This window comes from Eurypyga helias, unplaced genomic scaffold (genome assembly GCF_000690775.1).
Source record: "Eurypyga helias isolate BGI_N326 unplaced genomic scaffold, ASM69077v1 scaffold33195, whole genome shotgun sequence".
Classification (NCBI taxonomy): Eukaryota; Metazoa; Chordata; class Aves; order Eurypygiformes; family Eurypygidae; genus Eurypyga; species Eurypyga helias.
Window position 1 is genome coordinate 5514 of NW_010254275.1, and position 19415 is coordinate 24928.

Genomic DNA, 19415 nt, shown 5'->3' on the forward strand with positions numbered 1-19415 from the left:
TCTGGCGGGTTAAGTAGCAGCGCACGAGGAGTTGCTCAGTTGTAGCCTCCTGGAAACAGCACTACGATTCGGAAGGTTGTGGTGAAGGTCTGATAATGGTAAAACTAATTTTTCTTAGAAGAAAATATTCTAAGGGTTAAAAAGTCATTTTGACTTATGAAAATATTTGTGACCACTGCATTTTACATTGGATGTTTCTAGGAGACGATGTCTGAGGATTGGTATACGAAAGCCATTTGCTTCTAGGTCACTGTTGAATCCCAGCCCAGGTTGGTAGTGACCAAAAGTCATTACCAGCGCTGCATGTTCCGTGACCTTTGTCGGATGGGTGGGCAGTTGCAGTTCAGGTTTAGGCTCCGTGTGAGGGGGAGACCTTTTAGAGCAAAGGGACAGTAGCTTTGGATGGCGTGAGAGTAGGCTGCAGAGTCGCTCAGTGTGCTGAACCTGTCCTGGCTAGTGGTTCCTAATGTGTGATGTGGTGGCACTTTTGACCAGGAACATGGTGTTCACTTAAGACGAGGTGTTTTTAAGAGGTCGTACATAACACCAGCCTCTGTTTGTGGCTACTGTAAGTATTCTCTAAGCTTGTCTTTAATACTCAGTGTAGCTTGCATTTCTACTTCATCAATGGGCGTGTGTAGCAAAGCGAATCATGGGAGTACTTGGTTAAGGTAAGATTAAGGAGCTGTGGTAAGCTTTGGGAAGTTTCATGAGAAATCAGACTTCAATCCTGTATGAAATTCATCACATTTCCTTAGTGTCTTCCAAATTCTTCACGCTCCGGCCTTTCCAGTGTTGGTAGACCTCTTTCAGTTCATATATCCAACTTGTTTCTCCGTTTTCCAGCTATGTAGCACCGCAACATCTCAGAGCAAAGGGAAATGGGAAGCTGAAGCTTCGTGTTGCAGTGTGTATGCTATAGTGGTCATCCCTGTTTTGACTTACTAATACTATATGAGTCCCTCAGATGAAACTGAGAAATGACAGAGAGAAATCAAATCCAGCCATGTCAGAAAGCATTATTTCCATCCTTATTAACGTGGATGAAATCTCTCCTTAGGTTGAGAATTTCTTCTGTATGGGATCTCCATTAGCAGTGTTTTTGGCATTGCGTGGCATCCGTCCAGGAAACAGCGGTAGTCAAGATCATATTCTGCCCAGAACAATTTGTAACCGCTTACTAAATATTTTTCATCCAACAGATCCAGTGGTGAGTTTTAATTGCAGTTGCAAGCTTTTACCTTGACTGTTTTTTAAGCCTCAGCTGTGTGAAAATGTGTGATCTTCAAAGCGTGCGAAGCAATGCAAGTGTGTTCCAGCCCAGGACTGTTTGTTGATGATTAGCATAGAGTGTCTTGGGTTTTGTAACTAGAATAACAGTTTCTACCAATAATTGCCTTGAATGCCGTATACTTTGCTTCTCTTTTCATATTTATACGCATAAGATTTGAGATTACTCTGCTTTTTGGGGTTTTTTTTCCAAAAAATAGAAATTATCCTTCTCAGTCAAGTTCCAACTTGTGTTTAACTCCCCGACTTCCATTAAACATCCTCTGTCCAAAGATACTATGGCTGTTAAAAAAGGCTTCGCAAGCAAAGATGGTGGTTTTTCCCAAAGTAACAGATGGTTAGGGAGTGGGATAGTACTCGGGGGGAGAAGTTTTGGTGTAGCTTTGCCCTGTCCTTACACTCTTCCATAGGCAGCCATTGTTCACCGTTACCAAAGGCGGGATGCTGGACCTTTGATCTGCATCGCCTTGGCAACGTCTTTGATGCAAGCTTGATTTGGGATTTCATGCTTACTGTAGAATAGGAATTTGGGGATACTTTTGCGTTTGAAGTCTACCTAAATCTGAATATATTCAGACTTGGTTCCAAACATGCTGGCTCTGCCCATGTCACGATCTTGTTCAGCTCCAGCTACTCTAAAGCCAGAATTTTCCTGGGACAACAAGGATGATTGCTCAGACTGCAATCTGTGGTCCCACTCTGCAAATAGTAACTTTACCTGGTTTTATTTACTATTACTAGTTGGCTTTTTTACTATTCTTTATTATTTTTATTCAGGTTTTATTTACTTGGATAAAGAAGTGCAGAATGCTTTTCTACATCTCAGTAAACAATAGAAAATCAATAGAAAATGATTGTTTTTAATAATTCATGGTTTGCACAGGGATCAGTGAAGAGCCATCAGACAAAATGTTTACACAGCCAGTTCCTCTCTCTCTGTTGTGTTGTGCAGAATCAGTTTAACTGTGTATAAAGTTTGCTCTGTCGGTACGCAACAGCAAACATCTATTAACTTGCGACGTAACAACGTGTAGTAGAAGTGTTGGAGAGGAATGCGCAAATGGGAGTGCACAAGCAACTAAGCAGCTGATGTATCTTCCAGGCTGTGAAAATAAAAGTGAAGCAGAACGTAACACCATCATTCTGTCGCTTTCTAGGCTTCGCTCATTACAGATAATTTGGATGTGAGGTTGGAGAGGACTCCCTGTGGGAAGGGAATGTGATTTTTTTCAGTCTCGACAGTCAGGATTTTCTTTTCTGAATTACTCTTGCAGGCCTATAGATTAGAACCTTTAATCCTGAAACACTACAGCAACATTTCGCCTGTCCAGATCCACTGGTACAACACTGCAAACCCTCTACCTTACGAGCATATGAAGCCAAGTTTCCTCAACCCAACAAAAGAACCTACCTCAGTTACCGATAGCGAAAGTGCTTCAACTGCTCCGAGCCCAACTACTTCACCTGTCATGGGTCGACGCCACTACGGGGAGTCTATAACAAACATAGGCAAAGCCAGTATACTAGGTAATTGTTCTTTACGTCCTTTTTCTTATAGAGGACCTCCCAGTAGAGCTTCGCTGCTTGGGGCACGGCCGTAAACAAGCTATTCCTGGCTGCGTGGTTTGTTCTGTAGAGGCGTGTGACTTGTTTTAATCCCAACTGAATTTGCGTTGAGGAAAAGACAGTTTACGTACATGGAAGTCGAGGCTTGCAGGGAGAGGGTGTGGGTCAGGGAGTTTATACTATTGCTGCCTTGTTGTTGTCTGCCTTTTTGAAGTAACATCCTGGTGATTTAATAGTTTCCACTCTACTTCATGGGGGAAAAAAAAATGTAAAGCCACGTTTGTGACTGCATTTTCTGGTAGTGGCAAATAGGAGTAAAATCACTCCAGGTGAGCTATTACAGTTCCATTTAACTCGAGGTTTTATAATAGGAAATTCAGCTTGGCTTAATATGAAATCTGTCCCCTTCTGGCTTTCTGATTCAAAATAAGCCCTGGTTTAGCTGACCGTAAATCCACTTTTCACTGGAGCTTATGTCTGAGCACGCACTTGCAGTTTTTGTTGACTCAAGGCTTTCCTTTAGCTCTCCTTGTGGGGTTTGGAAGAAGGCTAATGTGACCTAGTGCTAGGAATCTCGCCAATCAAATAAGTATCTAAAACCCGTTTAGTCCTCAAGTGGAAATCGGCGGGTTTTCAAAGCAGGGTTGTTTTTTGCTGTTACTATAGTAACTTTAGCGTCATGTCCATAAGGTGGCAGCAAAGGCAGGAGAAAACAGATCTGTTCATAACTTTCACACCCCTCTTCCCGAGCACCCAAAATAGTCCTTTTTACGGATGATGTAGCGTTTCTAAAGGTCTGTGAGAGCGATGCCAGCAGGAGGACCCTTAGCGGGAGGGGTGTTAGATGTCTCCATGGGATTCTTAGGTGCTGAAGGTACTAACGTCGTTACCAAGCGGTTTTGTCTCAGACTTTTTTGTGAAAGAGGAATCACAACACATCTGTAAAAGTACCAGATTTCTTGCTGCAGAAGTGTTCTCGTGTATTTTTGTTCCCCTAACTACAGTTTCCAAATTACAGCCTTTGCTTCCACGCAGGATTAGTCTCCCGAAAAACAGTGTGCGCTTAAGTCAGATAAGCTGTTCCCACCCCAAAAAAGCACGAACCGTGTTTTCCTTCGTCTGTCACTCAACTCTAATTGATGGGTGCTGCAGTGGCTTTAATTTGCGGTTTGTTTTAGCTCCCCTTGTGCTTGGTTTTTTTATTTTTTCCCCTCCGTGCTGAACGCAGGAGCTGCGAGTATTGGGAAGGGCCTCGGCGGGATGCTTTTTTCAAGATTTGGTCGATCTAGTACAACCACCGAGCCAGGAAAAGACGGAACTGAGGGGGACAACAAGAAGGCTACCACTGTTGGGACGCCACCTTTACCCCACAGCAGCTCGGGCTTTCTGGAACCCACAGGTTAGTGATGAGTCCGCCTTACAAACCCAGCGGGAACAAGACCTTCCGTGGCCTGGAAATGCCGTAACAGCTTTGTTGGTTTGTTCTAAAGTGATAAAAATTGAATCTGTTCCTGATTTTTTTGAATCTCTGAAAACTGTCCAAAGAACGATTGTTTGGTCTCCCTTGAATGGTTTTTTTCTCTTTAAAAGAGGTTTACCTGTATATGTGTGTGTCTGTAGACACATATACCCTATGTATATATGCATGTATGAGTTTTGGTTAATGAGATCTGCATGTCAGTAGTTCCTAGACTCCCTCTAGGAAAAGCAATCTAATTGCTGCAGAGAATCTCACTCACCATTTACTGTAAAATGGATTTATTTCAATTTTTATAGAATCACAGCACGGTTTGGGTTGGAAGAGACCTTAAAAGCCCACCCAGTCCCACCCCCTGCCATGAGCAGGGACACCTTCCACTAGACCAGGTTGCTCCAAGCCTCATCCAGCCTGGCCTTGGACACTCCCAGGGATGGAGCATCCACAGCTTCTCTGGGCAACCTGTCCCAGTGCCTCCCCACCCTCTCCGTGAAGAAAATTGAAAGAAATTTAAATGGATTTATTTCAGTTTCCCCCAGTTCTGAAGCAATCTGGATCTAAAGGCACATCTGACTGGAAACAGAAGCTGCCCTTCTCCTGGTCTGAACTGCCCAGAACCGAAAGTGCATTTTTAGCGGCTGTTTTTGGGGAAAAATATGAGTCCTTCCTTTAGAGGAATTCATCCTTGGTTTTATTTCTAAACTTCTCACTGGTGCTGTCGCAAGGCAGGGGGGGTTTTTTTTGCAGTCTGAGGAGTCACAAGTACGTTGTATCCTGTGATAGCGTGCACATGATACGCTGCTGTCCGTTCATCACCGCTGATTTCAACAGATAACCTGTCTGAGTCAGTAGGGGAGGACAGGGGCTCTGTGTTCAACGTGAGGAAGAGGGTGGCGTGACAGCCAACAGTGCGGAGCTGCTGCTGAGCTCCTTCCGGGGGCAGGCGGTTGGCACGCCGAGGGCCTTCTGCGCGATTCCCGCGTCCCTCTGTGCTGCCAGCCCGTCCCCTGCTCCATAGAAGGAGAACGCGGAGCGGAGGCCAGCGAGGCTGCGAAGGGAATGATGCAATCCACCGCCAAAGTATGCGCTTCTGAGCGGGCGGCCGCTCGGCTGGTGGTGGGGTTTGGCTGCCTCCCAAGCTGCTGTAGCCGCCTCTCCTCCCAGGGAGATGGAGTGGTTCAGGGCGTCCTTCCTGCCCAGCGACTGCCTTCCTGAATATATGTCTTGGTGGAAATGACTGCGGTTGTCTCCTGGTATTGGAAGGCCCTGACTCCCTCTCCGTGCAACGCTCCTGGGAGAGCACGGAGAAGGCACGGCGGGCCCCGGGCGCTGCTGAGCCGTGATGGCGGAGGCAGCGCTTGTGCGATGCTCCCTTTGAGCCAAGAATTCAAATTCCTTGAAGCTTTGATAAATGGCTGCATTTTTTACTCAATATGGGGTTTTGGCTTGTGTAGCTAAGCGGGCTTTTAGTTTTGTCCTTTTTATTCTCCTGCTCCTTGTAGAGATTCTCTAACCGCTAAAGTGCCTTAACAATAGGTTAACGGTTAAACATGCAGTGAAAATTGCTTTGAATGTGGTATTAATCAAACCCACCATTGAAATGAAGGGATAACTGCTGAAGTGTATTTGGAACGGTCTGGAAAATGAAAAGGACGGCAGGATTTCAGAAAGGGCTTATAACATTGGGTGTAGTCTCCTTGTGTAGCCACTAAAGAGGCGAGAAGTCCATTTATTTCGGAAAGTCCCGAGCATCCACCTTCTGAAGGTCAGTGTTTCCTAGTGGGGCCTCCACATTTGCTGGATACTTCTGTGTAGTTATCCGAAGGAGCGCAAATAAATGTATTTATATAGTTACTAGAAGGAAAACAGCTGCTTTAAAAAATGCCAGCTTTTTCCAAGCTTTAGGTTTAGTGGGGATTTTTCTTGATGGAGAATAAAAACGAACGTGCGGGGGCTTTTTTCATCTGCCCACAGACAGTTCTAACAACGTTTTTTGTTTCTTGTTCAACTTCTAGTGGAACTGGAGCACAGGATTGATTTTGAGCTCAGGGAAGGTCTCGTGGAGAGCAGATACTGGTCTGCGGTCACATCACACACTGCCTACTGGTCATCTCTGGATATTGCTCTTTTCCTTCTAACCTTCATGTGCAAACACGACCAAGAAGATACCAACAAGTCCAATTTAGACACTATTTGAATTTTTGACGGGGGGTGGGGCGGGATGGGAAAGGAAATTTTAAAACAAATGGCACAAAACTGATGTTGCACTGTTGAACCGCAGTATATATGGCATGGAGGTTTCAGGTTTAAGTGCATGTTTGGATTTTTTCCTGTTTCTAAAGAGCAAAAATGATTTGTATTTGAAAGCACTTTATAGTTTTAAACGTTTTTGCAGTTCTTAATTAGACTTGAAATGATTCCAAGTTCTTGTTGATTCTGACAGTACAAAGAGCCGATGCAATGTGTAACATCCCATAAGCACGGTTGTGCAGTGTGCTTGGGTGACATACTTGTTAATGACCATAATTGCTGTTTACTTCATTAAAGTACAAATGATGAGTTAATTTAAAAAAAAAATTAATTTCCACTAACAAAAATATATGTTAGAGACAAACCTAAAACTGCCATGTTCTGATGTTTTACGTATCAGTAAATAACAAACGGTGGTGTCATTTTCCTAGGGCTTTATTCAGCTCCACATCCTATTATCCGCAGGACCGTTGAGAGACCATTCTGACTGCTGCTTTCTGAGGGCGTCTTGTACGTGACACATTCAGAAACTAATGCTGAAAAAAGCATGAGGCAAATATTTGAAATACTGTAATTATAATTTATTCTTCTCTCTAATTGTTTCATTTTATTCCAGTGTATAAAGCATTACTTTTTTACTGGTTTCTTTTGACATAATTTAAGAACCACATTTATTTTCTACAGTGTTAAGACTTTTTCTCAGAAATACATATCTTTGTGCTACTATTCAAATGAATATATGGACACTGTGGCACACTTTAAGTATTTTTTCATTAAAAATAAATATTTGTGGTTTCACACAAATGCCATCAGTCACATTCTTCTCAAAAGTAAGTAACTGCCTTTGCTTTTCGGGTCCCAAGTGTGTCTCAGGCACAGGAAGGTTCTGATTTGGTTGCAGAGGCTGCAGCTGTCTTTTTCCTTGACGTTATTAGAAGTGTAAATGTGTGGGTTTGTCTAAAACCGTAGGTACATGCGTATTTATGCACAAGGAACCTACCCAGGGGAAAGAGAGTGGCATAAAATAAACCCGGTGAGGCCTGAGAATACCGGAGCTTAGAGTAGATTTGTGTCTGAAACCAATTCAGGAGAAGTCAGGATGTTGTGGGGAAAGGGAGTGACCTCCAGATGAAACACCGAGAGGTCGTTGCCGAGACTTTAAACCTCTGGAGTAGAAGTGTCAGGTGCACGGCATCCGAGCTGCCTCTGGCTGAGCCATCTGTGATCCGTGTGGGAGAAGGTGCCGAATATAAATCCTGTTTAAAAAAAAAATAAAAAAGAGGCTGTGGTGTTGGTGAATAGCGATATTCGTGGTATAAACCGGCGTGCCAACACCAGCAGGCAGCCTCAGCCAGTGGCGCGGGGTCGTGGAACCACCCAGACATTCCTTTTGGAAGTTTGTTGGTGGAGTGGGGAATATTCTCCCAAATAATATTACCTGGGCTCTTGCTTGTTTCCCCAGTCCATGGTGCGATGGGGAAGGAACTGGGAGCTAGACCTGGATGTTACGGATTTAGGAATAATTATAAAGGGGAAAATTCATTGCAAAGAAAAAGGAAAGAGAGGAGTGGAGGGGAATGGGAAGGGAAGGGAAAGAAAGGAGTGGAGGGGGATGGGAAGGGAAGGGAGAGAGAGGAGTGAAGGGGAAATGGGAAAGGAAGAAGGTGGCAGAAACAGCACAACTGGAAATGCAATGAAACAACAACAGAGATGTTCAGACATTGTTGAAGACCATACTTCCCTGTGGATCTCTGGAAAACTCCGTCTAGCCTCGGTGAATTGTAACTCCTGCCTGCCGTGTTTACCTCGGTTGATGAACAGTCATAAAAATGAAAATCACCCTCTAAGAGAAGGAAGGTTGACACCTCGGCTCCAGAAACCAGGCTTTTGTTTACATTGCTGGCTTTCCAGATAAGTTGTTTAATCAGCTCTTCCTAATTAGGAGAACTTCAACATGAAAGGAGAATCTCCTTTTATATTTAGAACACGCAAAACATTCCCAAATGTGCGTGGTTTGTGCTTCAGGACTCAGTTGGATCCCGGCACTGCTGTGATATCCCCTTACACTACTACACTAGATCTCTCTTTAAAGGCTGTAAACAAAAGGGGGTTAATTCCTATAATTCTTCTGGTCTGTGTAAGCTGCTGTTGTCCAGAACCCGTTTCGGACGTCCGGAGTAGCTGTTCCCCTGGCATGGGAACATGCTGGTACTTGCTGACTGCTCTCCGTATAAGGGGTGAGATCCTGCTTTTAGGTGCGTCCCCCTTGGTAAATGAGGGAGAAGAAGGAGCTGAGAAGCAAACCATCCTGCTGGTAGGGGAAGGGATAATAGGGACCAACACCATCGCTTTGCATTTTTCCTGAGTTAGTGGACGCACGTATCAACGATTTTCTTCTGATTTGTATCCTCGTGGAGCATCTGCTGATCTCCAAGCTCAATTACAAAGATGAAACACACCTCAGAAGAGCAAACGGAGATGCATTCTGAAGCCTGCTCAAAGATTTTAAGCGTGCTGTGGGCACTTTCACCTTTTTAAGCCTGAAAAAAACATCTCTCATCCTCCTGCAAAGATGAAGTACTATTTGAAAATTCAATTTTGAAGTTGTTAGAAAAGGGGTTGCCCCGTTTCTGTTCTGCACTATAAGACAGATTCAAGTAGGGTCACGTCTCTGCATGCTGAAGTCTAAATTTCACGCTTAAAAACTTGTGGTCAGATGGTCTGTGGCATGATATAGAGCTGGAATGTCCTGGCTTCCAATTACTGACTTGTTTTCTTCTGCAAGAATGATGTTTAGCTTTACAAGCTCTGTTGACTGGTGGTTTTTCTTGAGAAACCAAGATAAGGGGAACGTACTGCGCTGTTGTCAGGCTTCCGACTGATACTGAGCGGTTTTCTGAAACTTGTCCTTGAGTTCTTTGTCCAAATGTGATGCTTGGGGCTTGGTTTTTTTGTTTGTTTGGGGTGGGTTTTTTTGCTACAAGGTCATTTTTGCAGATTATCAGCTTTAATATTTTTCCTCTCTTTTTTACTGATTCCCATCCCTTTCCTCCTAATTATTCTGTCATGGTTTTTCCACCCCCTCCCTTCCCCTGTACCTGGTCTCTCTCTGCTTTTATTGTCCAGGTTTCTGGAATTAGGAGCCCTTTGGATCACATTTTACTGTGATGGTCTAGCTGGCCAACTTCAGTTATTTTATCTCCTGCCCTAATTAGTATTATTAGGCTGAACTGAAACAGGTTTCACATTTCTCACATATATATTACCCCTGGTTGCCACCTCTTCCTCCTTCACGGATTTCTGTTGTCCTCGTGCTCGTCTCCCATGCCGGTCAGTTGAGCTGGCTCTGCCTGTAGCTGCATCGCTGGGGATTGATTTTTTTTTTTCCTCAAGTTGAGTTCATGAAACATAGAATCACAGAAAAAGATTCTTTTTTTTTTTCCCTCAAGTTGAGTTCATGAATCACTATGTCAACTGTTTCCAGTTAGATAGTTTGTGTATATTTGTGTGCCCTCTGCCCAGCAAGTGTCTTTGAAATTCGTTGTTCCCTATTTTCCCGTTATTAGCTTGGAGATCATTTTGCTGCTGCAGGTGATATTGACCCGTGGTGTTCTGCAGGGTCATCTCCCCCGTCCCTGCCATACATCTTCAGGGACCGCCGGGGCTTCAGGGCGCTCTTCCACACCAAGACCCAGTGCAGACTGCCACACGTACCGAGTTACTTTCAGTTTTCCAAGTTTGGTCTCACCGGTTGCCTTCCATCTGCAATTGTAGTGACCCCTTTCCGTTACTCCCCCGGGGTCGGTGCCTGTTGTCTTCGTGGTTCTTGAGAAAAAGCTTTAAAGTCGTCTTTTTTTTTTTAAATGTCACCCGTGTGACAATCCCATTTTCTGGTTTATTGGATGGACTTCATCCTGATGCTTTTCTTGCATTCCATATTTGATCTGCATTTAATAATAATTTTCCACAAAATCCATCTTTCTCTTGGTTTAGCTTTCCCCTCCCTCTCCCACAGGTGTCTTTAGTACAGTTTGTCCCTTACCCATGACCCTCCAGCCTTTTCTGGCTTGGTTGGGTTTTCATTTCTGCTTTGACTGGAATTGAAGCTTGCTTCATGAATGTTTGAGCATGGCCTGTGCATCCTCAAGACTCAAAGTGGAAACGCTGAAGCCCACTTGAATCCCAAGAGGCATGTATTCCCATTGTGATCCCGAAGACTTCTGAAAGCTCAGCCTCAGCAAAGCCCAGCTGGATGTGCTTAGCTTTCAGGATGGGTTTGCACCCTAGATTAGACATCAGGAAGAAGTTCTTCCCGGAGTGGGTGGGGAGGCACTGGGACAGGTTGCCCAGAGAAGCTGTGGATGCCCCATCCCTGGGAGTGTCCAAGGCCAGGCTGGATGAGGCTTGGAGCAACCTGGTCTAGTGGAAGGTGTCCCTGCCCATGGCAGGGGGTGGGACTGGTTGAGCTTTAAGGTCCCTTCCAACCCAAATTGTGCTGTGATTCTGTTTCCACTGTGTTTGCATCTTCCATCAGTCAGCTTAACTCTGGGACTCACGAAGAATTTTGTATTGTTGTCAGTGAATTTTTAGGATGTTAATGAGCCGTGGATCTGGGCTGGCTTCTCCCAAGGCCAATTCCTTGCTCTTTGGGTTTCTCCTGCATCCCTTGAGGCCCATTTGACCCACACGTTTCTACAGATGTCACAATGTTTTGTGTTTCTCTGCATGCCCTTGCAGAAGCATTTGGAGCTGCATGCACAGCTCTTGATGCTGACAGTGTGTTGACACAGTCTGCTCTTCCAAGGAAGAAGAGAAGTCCTAATGCATGGAGAGAAATGCCTGGCTATGGAAGTCTGAGATCGCCCCGCAGGTCAGTGCTCTCTGGTCCTGTTAGAAAGCAAATTCCTACATCAGCCTTTTGTCCAAAAATGCCCTCTCTCCCCAGCTGCAGCTCAACAGCTCTTGACTAGCAAACCCTGGCCGACCCTTTCCCTTCAAGAGTGAAAAGTCAAGGAGTCCCCTGCAAACATGAGATGTCCCAGGAGCAATCCTGTGGTTTTGAAATCCTCGCCGATTTATCCAAAGAGAGGGATTTCGTTTGACAGTTCTGTGGGCATCTGCCACAGATTAACTTCTCCCTTTGTCTCTTAAATAACATACCGTTTCTTGCAGCTACTCTGCCCATTCCCTCGTGCCTTGTTGATTGTGAGCACGGACGTGGGAGAGGGGACGCTGCAGACTGCAGCCCCGAGCAGACGCTCGAGCCTCAAGGACCCCACGTCCACTCTGTTGTTCTTGCTGGATTTGTGGCTCTTCCAGTATCGCCTTGAAAGTCAGTATCCCATCTCGCAGTGGTCGCATACTTTGTACTTAAAACAGCAGCTTCTTAAAGGGTTTACCCTCTCAACATGCCCCTTGATAAAGAAGCTCCTTGACTTCTGTTTTAAAACAGGATTTTCAAGCATGTTTGTGCCAAAGCATCTCAGTTTTGGGGTTTTTACTACCTCACTTTGTAAGAAGGGTCCTCCGGCTTGGATTTTGAACTCATAATAGCTGTTCCAAGGAGGAACGAATCTTATCCAGTGCCTTATGAATCCAGGATTTATTTTTTCTCCCTGATACAATATCCTTGGCAACGTGTCAGACCACCTCAAGCCAGATCCCAACCCCACTGAAGCGAAGGTCTTCCCTTGACTTCGGCAAGCGTTGGATCATGTTCTGAGTGCCTTTAGTGCTGGTTACTCTTCCTACCTTTTCTGCATAATATGGATTAGGTGGGAGAATAAAAGGCTTTGGCATTTAAGTTGCCACTTGACTGGGACTGAGCCCTTGAATCTCTCAGTCGGAGAGGGACCCTGTGATCCGTGTGGCCTCCACACGCTGCCGCCTGTTTGTATTATTCCCAATGGCCTCCCAGCAAGGAGAGGGTTGAATTCTGCTTTTCTGCTCATATTCCTCAGCCTGCAAAGCCCAGACTGGTTGGAAACCAAAGCCACAGGAAGGGAGAAAGGAGAGCAGCTCCACTGATTTTGAATTTGTGATCTTTCTGTCTCCTGCCGTCTCACACCTACCCAGAACTGGAAACAAGCTTGTGTTGCCACCCGAAAGAGGCTGATAAACCCTGTTTCACAGCTTGTGTTTTCAGAACAGAGTCACTACGTGCACTGGGAGTCTGGGACTCCAAATATTCCAGTTTTGCAGGGGAAGGACACAGCAAGCTGGGGATGGAGACAATTTCGATTAACCCTCAGCAGTGGAAAAGTCTAATTGTGAATGATCGGGGCGAGCAGAGTCGGTGCGTGGTCTCCGGGCGGCGATTCTCCCAAAACCTGGGCGGCGAGTTGGCCGGTGCCGCCCAATCCGGTGGTTTGCCGTGGGGCTACCGCAAGCCCTTTGTGGGTGGGCGTCCAGCGGGGCAGGAACAGGCTCCCGGGGTAGAATCACAGAATCACATAATGGTTTGGGTTGGAAGGGACCTTAAAGACCATCCAGTTGCAACCCCCCTGCCATGGGCAGGGACACCTTCCACTAGACCAGGTTGCTCCAAGCCTCATCCAGCCTGGCCTTGGACACTTCCAGGGATGGGGCATCCACAAAATCTCTGGGCAACCTGTTCTAGTAGGTGCTTCCCGGCGTGAATCGACGTGGAAAACGCAAACTAGCAAAAAGCTCCGCAAGGTGAAAACCCTCCGAAACGTGCGGAAGTGTTTTCTCTTCCCACCTTTCCATCCCGCTCCCAGTCTGCTGTGCTGAAAGGCCAAATGAAGAGCGGGCACGTTTTCAGTCTGAAAATGCCTGTGTCCTGCTCTGATAAAATTCTGGAATCTTTCATATTGCAGGATTTGTCAGAAATTTTCACATTCATAATTACTGTTAATTAACCAATGCTTAGGGTTACTTTATGTTTCGGATGGGACAGTTGTGTCCCTTGGCACTCGCCTCGGGGCTTCTCCTTTATGCTTACCAGACTGCCCCTTGCATGCCATCGGGGGAGGGGGGGTTAATTTTCCTATAAACTAGAGTATTAAAGCTCAGCAGGGGAAAGGAGTGAGGTGAGGTTTTGTGGTGGTTGCAAAATAGGGAAGAGGGTAGAAATATTCCTTCCAACCCCGCGTGCTCTGCTGCCGCGAAGGAAACCTGCGATCCCCTTGGTGTTGAAGAGACCACATCTGCATTGGGGGGGAGGGGGGGGGTGGACAGGAGAAGGGCTGATTAAATCAAAGCAAAGCTTGGCAGCGTGGTGGAACAGCCTGATGCGTATCAGCCGGCACGTGTTAAACACATGTCGGAGCATGATGTTCCCGTCGGGAAACGTGGGCGCAAGGCGATGGCAGTGAGTGGGATGGGAGCTACAGTCCTTTCCCCCCGCGGGGCCTCGGTCCTGTGCCTGCCCCCAGCACCCTCTTTGGGGTTGAGTGATCCCTTCCTGCGAATACACGTGAATTAAGGTACGGCTGCTCACCCAAAATTCTGCTGTGGCGAGGCGTGTGCTGGGGGTGTTTAATTGCTCCAGGGACCATACCCAGCCCAGACAGTCCTGCCTGGCAGTCTGTGTCCTGTCCGCTTAGGTGGGACCCCCCAGAACTGGAGCAGGGAGCCCTCATTGTGCTACGTGTGTCTCCAGGGAACTGAAACCCCTCCCTGAGCCTGTCCCCTCCGATAATCCTGAGGGTTATCTGCCCTCCATCCCGTTTTCAGTGGGCAGCCCCTAAGGAGCAGCTGGGATGCAGTTCTGTGCTGGGAGCTTCCGCTTCCCTACCCAGAGCTCCCAAAACTCGGACACTGATGGATGGCTGAAGCCAGGAGGGACCGGCGTGTCCTGCCTGACCTCCTGCAGGCGATAGCTGCCTGCCCAGAGTCGCCGGGCTGCTTTCTAGGGATTTATTCCCTTTCTTTCCCAAGTCACTGGGCTGACCGAGCATTACAGCTTTGACATCTGCAACCACAAAGTCTGGGGGGAAAAAAAAATGTTGAGGGCTGGCTGTTCTCAGCCGTGAATTTTGATCCTGAGCAGCCTCAGCAAGTGGCAGTGCCTCAGTACACCCGCAGACCGTGTTGGTCCCACATCCTGCAAGGCGTCTTTTATTCTGGCTGCCCAAAGAAAACCAGTCCCATTCGGATTTTGCAGTAAACGTTTTGCCAATTTCTAGTTATATTTCATAATCGTGCTGGCATTCTTGGCCTCCTTGGATTTATGATTGATGGTGACGTGTTCTCAGCCTTCTGGGGGGAAGCGGGAGCTCTGGATGCAAGCTGGTTCTCTCTAAGCGTTAAGGTCCTCCCGACTTTGTTCTGTGGTCTCTGGAGAAGGTGTGTGAGCATGGATGAATATCTATATTCTGTGCTTTCTATTCTGCAGCGTGCACTTGTTTCTCCACAGTCTAAGCTGTGTTTAAACCAGGGCTTTAAAATGAGCTTAAAACCTTCTGCGAAGTAATTTTACCCCCTCCAAACAATTTAGTTAATTAACCCGCTAAATGGGTTCGTGCTGACTCTCCCTGAAGATACCTCTCCTGATGGAGGGGTTTTTTTCCTTTAGATTTGGATGAAATGCAATGATTGAGTCATGAGTTTTCGTTCTGGCTCCGTTGCCGGAGTGGGGAATGTTGTTCGCAATATTGGCTGTGGCCATATGCTTTTTTCATCAAGTACAAGGGTGCAACTTTCTTTTTGCTTCCCCCTCCACTGACTCACTCCCCAAATATGTTTCTGGTTAGGATGCTTTGTGACTTCTTCCTGACATAAGGTTTTCTAGTTTGCGGTTAGCTTTGCGAATCGCCTCTGCGAGCTCTAAGACGTCCCGGCCCCCGGGAGGGGAGGACGGCTGTCCCGGCGAGCGGTGGGAGCAGCAAGATGCTCACCCAGTTCTTGGGTGCTGGGTGTGTTTGGCAGCTCTCCTGCCCCAGCAGTGGTTTTCCAGAAGCCGGGCAGTCCTGCTCCGATGCCGTCGGTGCCCTTCGCGTGTGGATTGTTGTGCCTGGGCAGCCTAGGAAATGCCAGAGGCAGCCTCGGAGAGATCTCCCTTCTGGATTAGGGGAGCTTGGCGTCTGATCTGTTGGCAACGCGATGCCTTTAGCATCAGCGTCAGTTAAGGAAGGGAGATGCTGTAGCTTATAGCAGCTTTCCAACACCTGAAGGGACTGCAAGAAAGCTGTGGGAGGACTTTTTCCAAGGGCAGGGAGTGACAGGACCAGGGGTAACGGGTTTAAACTGGAAGAGGGAGATTGAGATTGGACATCAGGAACAAATTCTTCCCAGAGAGGGTGGGGAGGCACTGGGACAGGTTGCCCAGAGAAGCTGTGGATGCCCCATCCCTGGAAGTGTCCAAGGCCAGGCTGGATGAGGCTTGGAGCAACCTGGTCTAGTGGAAGGTGTCCCTGCCCATGGCAGGGGGGTTGGAACTAGATGATCTTTAAGGTCCCTTCCCACCCAAACCATTCCATGATTCTAGAGGGACAGACAGACATGCCCCTTCTCCTTCCAAGGCATTGTGTTCAGGCCTCCTTTTGCTGCCCCCAGCGCTCTCGCTGCAGTGACCTTCACCACTGATGCCAAATTTCCTCGGAGAGGATGAGTTAGGAGTGCAGGGCTTTTGTCAGAGCCAACCCAGCGCTCCCAGCATCCTGTCCTTAGCCATGGGTAGCTTCCAGAGCTCGGCCAACAGAAGGAAACAGCTCCCCATAAAAAAGCAGACCATCAATCATTCTAAATGATGCTTCCTGAACCTGACCTTGCGGAAAACAGGCTTGCACCTGCGAGCGTGGGGCTGGGTTCCTGAAAACCAGTGTCCATCACACCCTACTACCGGCAGCTTGCTGCAGAAGGGCTGGAGATGTACACCCCACCCTCGCCTCCCAAAGTCCTGACAGCCCAGGAGATGCCAGAGAGGCCAGGCAGAACAGCTCTCCTCGTTTCCAGCAAAAGGAACTGAGATGCTGAGAGTTAAATGACTGGCCCAAGGCCAGAGTGCTTGGAAACGAGCCCGTATCTTCCTTGTATTAGCTGGGACATGAGCGTGTAGCATGCCTTGCCCTGCTGGAAATGTCACCCATGATCTCTGGAGCAGCGATCCTGCAAAGAAGCTGCCGCTTCTACTTTTTTCCCCCAGATTGCTCTGCCTCGCAGGACAATCCCCATCTGTTCGATCTTCTGGGATGCAGGAGAGCAGAAACATGCCAGCCTTTGCTCTCTCCCTTGTAGCAGTTCTCACTTCCTACAGCTTTGCCTGGAAAGTTAACTCTGGGCTTACCCAGGCTGGGAGTTTTCCCGGCAGCCGCTCCACTGGTGCGATGCAAAGTTCTTCCCGCTGAGACTCTCCGGCAGCACGTCCCTGGCTGCTGGGTTGATGGCAGAGGGCACGTAAGGGCACAGTGAGTTGGTACCACAGGGTGGCCCTGCCTGACCCTCTCACCTCTCCCAGGGAAAGGACATTGGGAGTGAGATCGTCCCTGTCCCTCCTCAGAGCCTGAGCGCTGCTCCTCCCTGTGCCGCTGAGGATGTCACACTGAGACAACTCGCGGTGACCCCGAGCTGTTTGGGTGCAGAAGATGGCATCGCGTGCCGAAGCCAGCTGAGATGCCAGCCCTGCTCCCAGGACTCCGGCTCTCCTAAGAAGGGGCTTGTTCTGTTGGACAGCAGGTACCGTCTTCCTGCCGGGGTCCCTTCCAGGAAGGACACGCCATTTATAACCAACCTCTGCAGCCTGGCTATCCACATGGCCTTAGTAACTTCTCCTTTGAGATCCAGGAGCGATTCCTGGCACATGGTGCCTAATTTCCATGGGATTTTGTGGAACTTTGGGTTTTTTGCTGTGGGCTATTTTTCCTTATTCTTTCCAGTGCTGCTATCACTGCTTTTTCCTGGCCTGGCATTGTTATCGTCCAGTGTCATCATTCTGGAGATGGAGGGGGAGGCAGAGGTGTTTCCTTGCAAAGAACAAATATTGGAATAACCCATCTTTGCTCAGCTGGCGGTGTCTCCAGTGCCCAAAACTCACTAAGCGTGGCCACCACAGCCCTGCCGGGAGGGACGGGGGCCTTGATGCTTGGAAAAAATCCAAGCATCAAAACCCTTGGCAGTACAATCTCCTGGACTCTGCCTCTAAAAAAAAGAAATCTCCCAAAGGAACTGCTGGAGCCCAACGTTTGTGTTATTTAAAACTGAGCAAAATAAAGAGCTGGAGGCTGCAAGCTTAGTATAAACGGCAGTGGCTTCTCAGGACCTTAGTTAAAGCCCCCTGGGGAGGAAAAGCACATCAGACAGCCAAAATAGGTCTCTCTTTTCTCCATTGCCATGTTTCCGTGTAGTTGGGAAACGAGTGAGGTCTTGGGAATATCTTTTTGCCAGCTGTGCTTTCAAACATGCAGTTGAGATACTTTCCTGTATCACCTCCCTTCCCTCCGATCCCCTGCCAAGGAAAAGCGTTCGGGACTTGCTCATTCCCATTTGCATGACAGAGAACCGTGCTGGGTCTGCTCAGCGCCAGGCAGGGGTGTCAGGATGATTTGGACTGTCAGAAGGAGATGGGGTTTCCCAAAAGCAGCCGGTGCTCACTGCAGAGAGCTTTGGGGAGCCAAACACGGTGATAACTGCTCTCCTGTGCTTCTCCACGCCACATGAGCATGGCATCTCTCCATAGAGGGGTCACGGCAAACCCCAGGTCTGCATGGTCTGGCCCTGTTCAACACTTCACAGGTGGAGGGGGCCTGGATTGGGATCCCAAACCTACCCAGTGCCCCTGTCCATCCCCTAGAAGGTGGCACTAAACCTCTCTCCCGCTTGTTGGTTTGGTTCATGCTCCACGGAGTTCTCGCTGCCTTTTTGCCACCCCTGGAGCAGCGGTCCCAGCTGAGTCCATGATATCCATTACGGCAAACACCCCATCTTGACAGGACAAGGGGTAACGGGTTTAAACTGGAAGAGGGAGATTGAGATGGGACATCAGGAAGAAATTCTTCCCGCAGAGGGTGGGGAGGCACTGGGACAGGTTGCCCAGAGAAGCTGTGGATGCCCCATCCCTGGAAGTGTCCAAGGCCAGGCTGGATGAGGCTTGGAGCAACCTGGTCTAGTGGAAGGTGTCCCTGCCCATGGCAGGGGGTGGGACTGGATAAGATTTAAGGTCTCTTCCCACCCAAACCATTCCGTGATTCAATGACCTCTCTGCCCTGGTGACCTCTCACCCAACGCGTGTGCCCCTCTGCTGGGCTCCTTCGCAAGAGCTTCCCAATGTTAAGTCACTTCAGAGCATTGACCTGATTTTCTCCTCTTTCCCATGCATCTCCAGGCTGTTTCCTATCATGCTGCCATGGGGCTTGGCTTCTCCTCCCACTCCTCCCACGGCTGCGCAGAGCAGCAGCTTGCAGTGCATTCCTCCACATCGTAATCTCCGGCTTGCTATCTAAGGAGTTGAAGGATATTTCCAACCCAACGCTGCCAGAAAATACTGGCACCTACCTCCGGCTACCTTCCTCCCATACACACATCCAGCTCCTTGAGCGCTCTGATACTCTGCCATGTTTAAACAACAGGCGCTTACAGGCAGCTCTCAACGGGGTGGGTCATTTTCTGTCTGTTTTTTTTATTCTTTTCCAAGCCCCCGCTGATTTCTGCAGTTTCTCACCCTAATGACTGGGCTTGACTCTTTGCGCTGTGCCCACACTGTGCCCACTGCACAAGAGCAGCAGCTTTAACTGGGCTGCAAAACATGCAACGAAACCTTGGCTTGGCCTCTCCGTTCCCTGGGAAGCAGCAGGTCCTTGTGCCATCACTGCCGATGCCATCGGTATCAGCACAGGCTGAGGGATGAAGGGATCAGGAGCAGCCCTGAGGAGAA

General features: G+C 48.0%; 1 protein-coding gene across 1 annotated transcript in view; it reads left to right on the forward strand.

Annotated features, from left to right (window-relative positions):
- LOC104510619 (phospholipase DDHD1-like) overlaps positions 1–6629 on the forward strand; it is a 10831-nt gene extending 4202 nt beyond the window's left edge. The window contains exons 3-6 of the mRNA XM_010152925.1: positions 1061–1210; positions 2565–2817; positions 4085–4255; positions 6349–6629. Coding sequence (XP_010151227.1) covers positions 1061–1210; positions 2565–2817; positions 4085–4255; positions 6349–6530 — 756 coding nt within the window. The 3' untranslated portion in view covers positions 6531–6629. The remainder of the gene's footprint in view (positions 1–1060; positions 1211–2564; positions 2818–4084; positions 4256–6348) is intronic.
- The last annotated feature ends 12786 nt before the right edge of the window (positions 6630–19415 follow it).